At 39.0% G+C, this 12,642-nt stretch overlaps 1 protein-coding gene across 2 annotated transcripts in view; it reads right to left on the bottom strand.

Annotated features, from left to right (window-relative positions):
• Window positions 1-12,642, bottom strand: part of ASCC3 (activating signal cointegrator 1 complex subunit 3) — a 258,311-nt gene that overhangs the window by 110,460 nt on the left and 135,209 nt on the right. For both annotated transcript variants that reach the window (XM_044427352.1, XM_044427362.1), the window contains exons 16-18: window positions 12,146-12,370; window positions 2,616-2,735; window positions 382-546 (exon numbers count right to left, since the gene is read on the bottom strand). In XM_044427352.1, the coding sequence (XP_044283287.1) occupies window positions 382-546; window positions 2,616-2,735; window positions 12,146-12,370 (510 nt within the window). The remainder of the gene's footprint in view (window positions 1-381; window positions 547-2,615; window positions 2,736-12,145; window positions 12,371-12,642) is intronic.

The following is a 12,642-nucleotide window of genomic DNA, read 5'->3' as shown; positions in this document are numbered from 1 at the left end:
CAACAATTTCTGCCTATATATGCTGTTTAATATTTTTTGATCTTATGGTATCTTATTTTCTTGTTTTTATGGACTGTTATAAACCATGCAGAGAGCTTCAGTTACGGAGTGGCACAGAAATGAAATGAAATGAAATGAAATGAATAAATAAATAAATAAAACAATGACATTTCTCAACATCCTCCTTTACAAGATGAGAGTATATGAACTATAATATAACATACTGGGATTAGCTTTTCCATCCTGGATTTAAGAGTAGTTAATCAGACATCAGATTGGAACTAATTATTTTATTAACAATGTCAGATGAAAATGACACTAAATGCAACTTCATGGTTCTATTTCAAAACAGAAAGATTATGGGAAAAAGTTGCATGTTACCTCAATTGTATTATATTTGATATAGTAGTGACTGGCAATCCTGCCTAAATCTGTTGAAGAAAAAAATCCAGTTCTCTCTTCAAAACGAATCATCCGGGCTTTGTCCAGCTTTCGACCAACTTCAATTACTAGTTGTTTTCTGTGCATTTCTAAACTTGGGTCCATCTAAAACACAGTGAAGCATTGTTCAGAGAATTATACTTAATCATATATAAATATTAAAATAGCTGTCCTGTATCTTTCAACTTTTTCTGACACATGTGGTACATTTGAATAGCTTTGGTTGATGTACACAGATAAACTATTGATCTATTTAGAATTAAAATATTTATATGTTAATGCCACCTTCTTGCTAGCACAAGGTAAATATTGGACTAATAGAACTACAATTTAACGAAATGGGAAACATGGGTTCACACATTGGAGACTCTGGGACATCAGCCAAGAAAGCAGTTTTAGTTTATAATGCAAGGAATTCAAAGAGATTGTGGTATAACAGTGTGTGTGTGTGTGTGTGTGAGAGAGAGAGAGAGAGAGAGAGAGAGAGAGAGAGGGAGAGGGAGAGGGAGAGGGAGAGGGAGAGGGAGATGGAATGAATATATTCATAACATGGCTATCACATACATGTTGAATTAGCTGCAAGAAAAATATAGTTTTTATTATAATATGGATTGTGGAATTCAAGTTAAAATGATCAAAAAGCACTACATCTGTTGCACTGACTTCATACAAGATAACTAGAGATAGCTGTTTTTGAGGAATAATTACATAACAACAAGAACAAAAAGGGAGCTGTATAAAATTAAGAAGCTCTTCTGAGTTTTTGGTTTTTGGCCTGGTTTACACAATCAAATTGCCTTTCAAGCAATTTGCTCTTCATTTTGCTCAAACTGCAATTAAACAAGGAAGTCTCTAATGACTCATCATGCTTCTCTGTTTTGTCCAAACCAGAAACTGTCATCATCATAGACTTCTGAACAAGACAAAATTTAAAACCAGATGTAAATCATGATGGGATATCATGGCTTGTTCCAAAGCTGGCACCCACTGTTTCCCAGTTCAGACAAAGCAGGGAGGCTGCAGTTCATGTAAAGGGGCTTCTGTATGGGCAAATGGTGTATGCACAGCTTGGCTTAATAAACTGAGGTATGATAGTTCAAATGTGGTCATTATTTTCATTAGCCTGTTCACAACACACACAGCATCAAGAAGGAAAATGCGTATTGTCAGTATCTAAATGTATAAACAAATTTAATCAATCAAGGATAGGAAGTAAGCTTTCTGATGCAAACTATGAGACTTAAACTTGCAGGAGCTTTGCTTGGAACTATTTTGCAGCACTTATGTTCTTGGGGGTAAAAATGTAACCCCCTCCTTCATAAATCAGAAGAGGGAAATGAAAGGATTATAATAAAAAACCTGATAAGGACCAACTGAATTCTTCTATAATAATTTGTCACTGCTTTCAAAGAACCTTAGCACTTAAATAATACTCTTTGTGTTTCAAAGCCTCTTTCATTGCTTTTGGAATCAAGCAACACTGATATCATTACCTTCAAATGAGTGCCTGGGCCTCATAAGAGTCAAAGTACACCCATGGCAATGGCGAGATTCAATTGGGTGGGATGGGTTGCTGTTGATTTGTGGCTTATTCTCTTGGCTGCCATACTATATCTGTTCTCTTGCTTCGTGTGTGTTCAAATGAATGGATGAACAGTGGGGAGGCATGCAATGATTAAATCCTTATCACACCAATGTGCCTGCTAGCCAGACTCCCTGGCAGGGCTTGTTTCTTACTGATGCTGGTCATAAGGGGGCACTTTCAAGTGAAACTTACCACTAACCCTCACATGTTCAAAACACACAGAGACTTTGTATGTGCGAATAGAGTACCTGACTCTATTACTTCCATTTATTTCCCAAAGCTTACATTTAGCACTGAAATGCTGACAGAAAGTGATGTTTGAAAATAGATCTGATTAGCATACATGATACATGAAGATGCTAATTTGACCATGTTCCTTGTCTTTTGCCAGATTGTTGAAAACCTCATCTATCAGAATGACTCGGGGGATGCTTTTCTTTTATGTTTTGTACTACAGAATATTTTCCATGATCTGAAGCAGTTAGGAGTTGCTGATGTTAGGAAAGGCAGCAGTGGCAAATATTTAATCTCCCATCAGGAAAGGATTACAGAACCAGAAAGCAGGTTAGTTTTTTCATGCATTTTCTACCTGATAAGCCTTGTGACTGATGCCATATACTAATGGGTTTGCTCTCATCCGTACATAAAGGTAAGTGTAACTTATCCACTTTACTGCTTCTTCGACATTTGTCACTGTTCCGAGGGCAATCTGCAAGTAGGAAGAAATACAATTAAATTTATATATTAAAGAGTTAGAATGGAATCAAACTAATCATGTACAGTTTTATAAAAGCAGGACTCCACTGCTCTAGACGAAAAATTCAGAAACCAAACAATGAGGGGGCTGCAATTAATTTTTAAAACAAAACCTGCTTAATTTTGAACCAAGACTTATCCTGATTTTTTTCTTGAATCCAGGATGCCTGATAGTGTAACTGAAATAGGGAAATGAGATACTTTCAGTGCAATTATGGATGAGGGAGTTATAGAATATACATTTATTCCTATTTGCTGTCTCCTTCTAAGATAGATCTTCATCCATGCATCAGATTGTCCTAAAAATATAGTGCAGAGCACTTTAAGAAACAAGCTTTTATACTTAGGAAATGAGACTACACAATTGAAAATTAGTGTGATTGCCATACAGAATATGTGTGTTCAAGAGTCTCAGTTACCCACAAGAAATTATTTTCCCTATATGTGCCTAGATCTGCTTGTGCCATGCACAGAAAGACCTTCTGCTTGTGGAAGCAGAGTTGCATTCACAAATGGACACATTTAGAGAATGAAACTTTGGGTCCAACTGGATAGCACACCATACTGAACTTTTATAAAAAGTTGAGTCTATGCATTATCTGAACTGTACATCTCCAATGGAGGAACTGTCATTTATCTAGCCTTTTTTCTTCATGGGGAATCAGTATCAACACTAGCACATACCCTCAAAGCCAAAGAACTTTGAATCTTTTCTCTATCATATTTATTGCTATTATTTTGATACAGTGAAGTTTTCTTTCTGCATTTGGATCACACATTTGATGCAACACATCAACACACTTCATGTGACCTTGGTCTCATTGATTTTCTATGGAACCTATTTTTAAACAGGTGCATTTAGAATGGTAGAATTTAAATCCCTGAATCAAGGAAATGTATGTGAAAATAAATTATATCAACTTGAGTGGAATGACTAAAGGCTTATGTCCTGGAATCAGCAGGTCCTGAAGTACTACAGTATTCTAGCATCCTGGAATAGTACTTCCTTGCTCCAAAATCTTACAAGTTAATTCATACAAAGTCTCTATTCCTGTTCTGTCAGAACTTCATCTCTTCATGAGGTGAACACTGCTGACCAAAGTCTTCCCCCAAAATCAATGCCATCTGTTTGGGCAAGCCAAATTTCCACTTCATCTGAAATAAAACATTCCCCTCCATCTGCATGAAGATGACCTGAAGTTCTTTAGGATATTATTGAGCTGTCACAAATCTGAAAAACTTTCCTACTTCAATAATGATAACAGCACCAGCATTTTCTTTCAGTCAGACTAAAGCTCCCTACTATGGTGCAAATTTAAAGTCAAATAAATATTGTTTTGATATTTGAATGGGGCCTCATAAAGGTTAACAATGCACATCTACACCAAATGAGTGCAACTCAATCAAAAGTGGGTGGGGAGAGAGATACCCGTTAACTAGGTCATAGGAATTGTTATCTAAATTTGTGCATTTGATTTCATCCCATGATTCAAGTAAGGTACCTATTTGTGCTATGTTGAAATAGAGGTGATGGCATCTCTTATGATACAATAACTTTACCCCCCTTAGAAATATTACATTCTAACTATTGAAAGAGAAAAATGGCACTCATTGCTGCATCCCCTTTCTCCCTGCCCTATTGCTATTGAGGTAATATTGAGCTGCCACCCCCCTCTCCCTCAATCAATACTGCTTTTGACCATTTCTTGATTATTCAGAACTAGATATCTGAGTAATCAGAAGGAAAAGAGCTGAAGTGGGTAAAATAGGCTGAAATTCAGAACAACCCTCTAAGTTCTTCACGGTGGTACTGCAGCCACTAATGTTGACAGGGCTAATACAGAACAAATAGTGTAAAGACTTCAGCCATGAAAATGTTAAACCTTTTAGTGTTGTTATTATAGTCTGCACTGAATGCTGATTGAAGTAAAGAGCAGAAATTACTTCTGAAGATTTGCTGCCATCTGGCGTCTACTTCAATGTCCTGTCGATTTTACTGCTTCAGTGTGGGGGATGGGTGGGTTAAGTGAGAAAAATAGAGAGCTGAGATGAAATGATCTACTTAGTTTCATTTCATTTCATTTTAAGAAGATCCTTGTTACCAAGGGAGTACAATTTTATCCAGGACATGCACAGAAATGACTGCTCAAACACAGTTATGCTACTTCTTTAAGCCTTGAGGGAACTGAGCATTCAGGAGTCAGAAGCTCTGGCACCTTGCAGGCAGGGAAAGCACCCAAATTCTGGACTTGTGTCAGTTTCTGAACATGGACTGCATCTTAGGAAGACTTTATATATACTCTCTACCATTGCCCCAGTTCATGGGACTGTAAGCAAAGCTGTTATTCACATCTTGTACTTGTTAGCCTAAAAGCAAACAAATGCACAAACAGAACAACAACAGACATGCAGAAGCAAAGGGAGACATGAAAGAGGGGCAGAAATCATGCATGGTATGGAGAAAGTGAATAGGAAACCATTTTTCTCCCTCTTTCATAATACCAGAAGCTGGGATCATCCTGTGAAGCTGATTGGTGAGAGATTCAGAACAAATAAAGAAAATACTTATTCACACAGCACATGGTTAAACTGTGCAATTCACTAGTAAATGATACAGTGACAGTCACCAATTTGCATGGCTTGAACACAGGATTAGACATTTCATGGAGGAGAAGGGTATCAGTGGCGACTACTCTTGACGACTGCGTATGCTGCCTTCAGCATGAAAGGCAGCATGCCTAGGGGTATCATCTGCTGAGGAACAGGTGCTCCTGCACTTCTTGTGGGCATCCCACAAGCAGCTGGTTGAGCTTTGTGAAGCAAAGCTAGACTAGATGAACTTCTGCCTGATCAACTGTGGCTCCTCTTTTGTTCATGCTAATCACGCAGGCTGGGGAAAGATGTTCAGAGAGTATGTCAAGAGATTGTGCCTAACTCTGCAAGGTACCTCAGGTTTTGGTCAATCATTCTAACCCTCTTTCTCACAAAAGCTTGCAAGCTTTCCCAGATCAATGGAGGTAACCTGGACAATGCATAGTTTCCTCATACCTTAACATTTTGGCTTTGGGTGGTTTTAACTATCTAGAATTTGAACAAACAGAACAGCACTTTTTTGTGTTATTATTTAGCTGTTTGAAAAAAACATGAATATTTTGGCACAAGAACCCATTGCACCTTTAAGACAAATCTATTCAGTTTGTGCCAGAAATGGCTTTTGTGTGGAAGTTGAAATTAAGCCTTTTTTCCCTAAAAAACATAGTTTTCTTTAAAAAAAAACCCTTAAAAATCCTCCCTTCATTTTGCTCCTAAAAGTATAAACAAGGGAAATGCACAGCCCTGTTAGAAAGGCTGTATGTCACATAGGATGAAAAAGCTATTGCAATGTATAAATGCCACTGATGCTATATCAGGTAATTGGTAGCCACACTGCTTTAGGATGGAGGGGGTTGTTGGAAGTAAATGTCCATTCCTTATAATTCATATACTTGTATTTTTATTTTCTTTTAAAGAATCACAGAAAAAACCTGAAACCCTGTAATGTGGACTATACTTCTTTCTACAAATCTTTCACCCACCCTGTCAAACCATACTTGCACATCATCAATAAAATGTATGTCATTAAGAATAACCTTGCCTGAGCTAAGCTTAGAGGACAATGAAATGAAAGAAAGATCTACAAAGAAAGATGTAACACACTTTTAATGAACTATATCCCTCTGTAGAAGTTACTAGGGGGATGAAGTATTTAACACTATAATTAAGTCAAAATTTGCAAGAGAAAAAAAGTCCTGTGTGAACAGAAGATAAAATATTTGCTTTTAAACAGGCACAGCATGAATTCTTTTCTCAAGTGTCTCATCAGCATTTTCAGTCTTCCTAGTCTGCTTGTTTTGGATATGCTACCACAGTCTGAATGGCTATCTATTTTCTACAACAGACATATGGCAACTGTTTAACATTTCATGCCCTGACTGAACAACCTCCTATTTGCTTGTTATTTTTAAGACAACATCATTGTAATGGTTGGATACAGTCTCCATAGCATTTCAAGTCCTTAATAAATGCAACATTCCTGCTTCTAACTCTAAGTTTTTGGTTCCCTCCCACACACAGCTTTTCTCTACTTTATTTCGCTTCTTTCATATCCAGCCCCTTTATTTAAACATCCAGGTAGAAATAGATTTCTTCAAGTTTCAGAAGAACCCTGCCAAGTTACCCTCATGCCTGGCAGGACAATGCCGGCCATTTATAAATGGCTGGCCATTTATATCAAAGTGCAGCCAGGTGGTTCCAAATTCACTTTAAGAATACTCGGTAGCCCATTAGACCCCAAATCACCATGAGCAACTTTGTTTCAGAGATGCTTGTATGTGTAGGCCTTGCAAAGAATGGACTGTCTCTCTTCCCCTATCTGGTGTATTCCAGATCACATAGTTGGGAACTGCAGGATATTGGGAGCTATAATGCCACACATCTGGAGGACACCAGGTTGTTCAGAGATAAGGAAGGTCTCACATTGAAATACATGGTGTGCTGCTTCTCAGAAAGCAGAAAGTGGGAATGAATGGCAATGTCTCCAATGGAGAGATGTAACTAACGGGGTCCTGGAGGGTTCTGTATTAGCACCAATGCTTTCCAACGTATTCATAAATGATCCAGAGTTAGGAGTAAGCAGTGAAATAACCAAGTTTGTCAATGACACCAGGTTATTTAGGGTGTGTAAAACCAAAAGGTATTGTGAAGAACGCGAAAGGAATCTCTTCAGGCTGCGAGACTGGGCATCAACATAAACAAGTGTAGAGTGATGCAGGTTGGGGCAAAAAAATCAAAGTTTAGGTTGATGGATGCTGAGTTAGAGTGATTGATCAAGAACAGGATCTTGGGGTTATGGTGGACAGCTCAGGATGCTGACCTAGGGTGTAGCTGCTGTGAAAAAGGAAAAGTCCATGTGAGGCACAATTAGGAATTGAAAAGGAAAGGAATTGAAAATAAAACTGCTAAGATCATATTCTCCATATCCAAATCTTTGGTGTGTCTGCCCTTAGAATATTGTGTATAGTTCTGGTTGCCACACCTGAAAAAATGACCTTAATGAACTGGAAAGAGAAGGGAAACTGAAATGATTGAGCAGTTGGACCAATATCCTTGTGAAGAATGGCTACAACAACTGGGATTCTTCAGCTTGGAAAAAAGGCAAGAAAGGGGAAACATGAGGTGCATGGTGTGGAGAAACTGGAATTGGAGACATTTAGCTCCTCCCATAATGCTAGAAACTAGGGTCAGCCCATGAAGGAAGACATATTTAAACAATTACATCTTCACACATATAGTCAAGCAATGGGATTTGCTGTCACAAGATGATGGCCACCCATTTGGATGGCATTAAAAGGGGTTGGGCAGATTCATGGAGGAGGAGGCTATCCATGGTTACTAGCCTTCTGGCTGTGTGCTATCTCCATTATCAGAGATGGCATGGCTGTGTACACTGGTTGCTGAGGAGCTTAGGCAGAGGCAACTCTTGTATTCAGACTTGCTTGAGGGATGCTACAGACAGCTGGTCTGACACCATGTAAATGGAGTGCTGAATTTGCTGGACCATTGGTCTGATTCAGCATGGCTTTTCTTATGTTCTTCAACATCTAGACATCCCCATTTCTCAGTTAGATATTTGTAATTTTTGGTTGTGCAACCAGACACAGTACCACAGCTTGCCTTTTTTGCGGGGTGGGGAAGGAATAAGTTTCAAGGATCATGACAGAATCCATAACCTAAGTATACAGTTTATTCCACTGATGGACACTAAGAACGAAGTCATTATTTCAGTGAGGACTACTATGTAACCACTCCTTTAACAAGGGAAGTAACAAAGTACCAGGAAGTCTCCCATTAACTCTAGTTCTTAAGAAATATAGATTTCTAATTCAAGGCTATAATATCTCAGCATGTTCTAAATCACCTTAATCATGGTTTCACAGATCAGATGAAACAGGAAACTATAAATAATAGAAGATCGAATGGTTTGCTTGCTTGTTTGCTCTCTTTTGTGAAGGGTCTGCATGAACCAAAACCCAGGTCCATGCCTGACTTTACATATTGTCATGAATCCAGCAGAGACTGACCAGGAAATATCTTCACAAAAACACTTGTGGACTTCTGGTTTTCAATGGTAGCACCCTTCCCTTTACCACATTTCCCAGCTCCACATACAGGAACAGATTTCGGAGATGTGCTGAGAGTGGCAATGAAAAAGGGATGGATGAATGGATGGATGAAAAGCCTATTCTATGAGTCAGACTCCCATTGTTTTTTATAAGATCCAAGCCATTTTTTACATATTATTATCTCAACTAAACTTAGCATGAAGATGGTATTTGGATTACTGCATGTATCAGTTCTGCATTCTCAAGTAGTGCTATGTGTAAAAGAGGCAACTAGATTCAAATTTCCCATGATGACTCCACAGCCTTTTACCTCAGATTAGTAAAAGCTGGTTAAGCAAGAAGGGAAGATATTCATATGAAAATGTGAACTCAAAGAGATAAATGAGTATGTTACAATCACAAGCAGCGGAAGATTTTTGTAATTGGCCTGACTTACTATCGATTTTCTGTAATCAAGCAAGTACTGATCTTTCCTGGCTTGTCATGTCAGCAGGAAAAGCCATGTCCAGTGTTCCAGAGTACATAAAAAATGATGGTTTCATGGCCCTGTCAGTGCTTCACACTTTTGCTTTTCAGCGTTTTCAGTTCCACCAGCTAAGATGCATTGCTATTTTCACTAACCCAAGTTTATTAGAAATCATTAGCACAATTCAACATTGACCCTCAGTTGTTGGAAACTGGCACAGCTCCTGACCATTGAAGATTAATTTTATGCTTACGGTGCACTACATCTTTTCAAGCATAATTAAACTTCTACCAAAATGGAATTGCATTTGGGGATAACTGAAGAAAAATGAATATTCTCTACTGCTGCTAAGAAGTTAGATGGGCTCCTGAGGGCAACATTCAAAGGGCCCATTTCAAAATGAGTAAACACAAACCTTGGAACCAGCAGACCTGTCCCTCACTTCTCTTTACCTCACTATTATTGTTCTAAAAAGAAGGAAAGACTGAAGAGGAGGAAAGTGATTATAAAGCGCAACATCTGTCAGTGATCTATGGATCTTACATGGGTAGAAGCCCAATATTGACCTTTCCCTCCCCACTGAACCCCCTCTATACCCTCTAAGATCCTCTCTAGAGGATTGTGGGTATGAGTGTCTACAGAACATTGTCTTACAGGGCTGCAGGGAGAGAAGGAAAAGAATGGAATCAGAAACTTGTTCCTTCCACTCCATCTCAGGCAATTTCCTCCCTCCCACCGCAGACTGTAAGACACCTTTCACAATGTGCTTTGAGTCCACCTACACATGCTGTAGGTCACAGGGATGTATAAGTTTTTCAGTGCTGAGTGCCACTTGTGCTGCTGACTCAGTGCCCCACACACATGCGGACACACATGCACCAATGTACACACAGTGATCCTGATCTGGATCATCCTTTCACTGCTGTTAGCATCAGTTGGAAAAAGCTATCCATGTGGGGATCACTCGGCAAGGAAGGGGAGCACCTTCCCTGAATCCGTGCCCCCTATGATCCTGATACACAGGGATCTTCACTCTCTTCTCAGAGACCCCCTTAATAATAGTCCTTTCCTCACTGGTAGTAACAGGAAATTGCATGGGTGTGGGGAGGGAGAACTTGGTGGCAAATAATCCAGCATTAGAGGTACAGTTAAGGCCTGGGGCACTATATAAGCAGTTTGGGACAAATTTCAATCACATTTAAATTCTATTTGCCAGGAGAAGGAAGGCAATATGGAAAGCAACCTGGAAACAACATGAGCCATGGATATTTCAGAAAATATTTTGATAATCATAGATGAGGAAACTTTATACACCAACCCCTCCCTCACACACACAGAGAGAAAGAGAGTGCCAAGCATGTTATCTGAACTGAATCATCTGTCCACTGAGTTTTGTCAATTTGTACTTACCCATAAGTGTTTCAGATTTGTGGAAAGCTTATATATCCAAGTTAGCAGCTCCCCTCTGAATATGAGTTATGCCACACTGTGCCAGGATACTTCCATCAATTTAAGAGAATAATCCTGAGTGGGCAAGCAGATGGGATGTGGCCTACTGTGTGTCATTTCCAAAGCCCTCTCCATTCACAAACCAGCTAGGGCAGTAAGTGGTGGGATTACTATGCTTTCTATAACTTGTCTTGCCATTGAAACCAATGGAGCAAAAAATGGCTTACCAGTCCTAGAGCCACTTGGGAAAAGGGAAAGGCTCCAGATCCAGTGGATTCAAACCATGTCTGTTTGACCACCAGAATGCCGTTCGATGTAGGCCATCGGGGCTCTCCTCAGGTCGCCATTAGGGACATGTCCTCCCCATGGCTTAAAGTCTTTTATGTAGGAGGAGGCTCTACCCAAACCTGACCTGAGCACTACCTCAGGTTCTGCCCCATGTATATCACTCCTATCCTGAATATGGCAGTCACAGCTTCCTCACAGTTTGGAATACTGGTAGTAAACCTGAATCCCTTCCTCAACCATTTGTTACACCAGCTGGGGTGGATGAGGGCTGGATTCCGAGACCAGCTGGAGTGTCATGGGTTGCACAGCCCTTGTCTAAAACTATGGGGAGGAAAGCCTCTGCAATGCTGGAGACCAACACACTGGAAAATGCTGGATTTTATAATTCAGTGAGCATAGAAGTCTTTGTGTTCTTATAAGAGCTCAGTTCAAGGCAGCTTGTAAATGGGATACCTCATCCTTTATTTCATCCCCAGTGATCAAATTTTATTTTTTTTTTAAAAATGGATGTGTAAATTAGGATCTATTTGAGACAAATTTGTACAAAGAGAATAATGCAGAAAGGGACAATCTCTTCAGGTAATATGTGATTTTCATCTCTTTGGTATAGATAGCCGAGTCCTTATACAATATAATATGTTAAGAAGAGTCTTTAAAATCTTCTGATGCATTGCAAAGCTTTTAAAACTATTTGGGGCCAGTTAAGCCAGATTTTGTTTACATTTACTCATAAAAATAGCTAAGCACGTTCAAAAATAATAATCTGGAAAGTGAAACTGCCATTATAGAACTTGCCACAGTACTCTAAATACTACACTCTACAAAGCTTTGCTATTTGTGCATATCGTGTGACCAATGTTGCAATGCAATCCTCAGAATCTACTTAATGAAACTGGAATAATTTATAGAACTGAATATAAGCAGTACTGGATTTTTATTCATATAGGTTTCCAAAGTCTTCTACATATTAACTATGCATCATTGCTTGCAAAAACATACCTCTGCATTCAAGTTGTCTGCAAGGCTTTCAAGAAACTGGCTCTCAATCGGGTTCTGCTGAGTAAGCAGAGTCAGGTAATGGCTGAGTTTGTCGTGTGTTGTAATAATGATGCCTTCTCCAAATTTGTCAAACTGAGGCCGTCCGGCGCGACCAAATATCTGCATGACATCTAAAATTCCAAGGTCAACAAAGGCGCCTCTTTTTGCAGCATAGATCTGTGTTCCCTGGTTGACGAAAAGTTAATAAAAATTAACATACGCACACATGACTATAATCCAGATGAGCCAGAGACCAAAATTAGGCAAATACAGCAGGATTTCAAAAGTGTACTTAAGCTAATCTTTTTATAATCTGTGATATATTTAAATCTTTACTATCCAACTATACTCCCAAAGGAAAAACTCAGTTTAAGAAGCCAAAAAAGAAAAGAAAAAAACAACAACACAATAATTGCTAGATAATTAGCAGGAAATCTTCCCACATATACACCCTTCTT

The sequence above is a fragment of the Varanus komodoensis genome, unplaced genomic scaffold (assembly GCF_004798865.1).
Source record: "Varanus komodoensis strain SLA01 unplaced genomic scaffold, ASM479886v1 scaffold1, whole genome shotgun sequence".
Lineage (NCBI taxonomy): Eukaryota > Metazoa > Chordata > Lepidosauria > Squamata > Varanidae > Varanus > Varanus komodoensis.
Note: the sequence above shows the minus strand (reverse complement) of the source record. Positions and strands in the feature narration are given on the sequence as shown.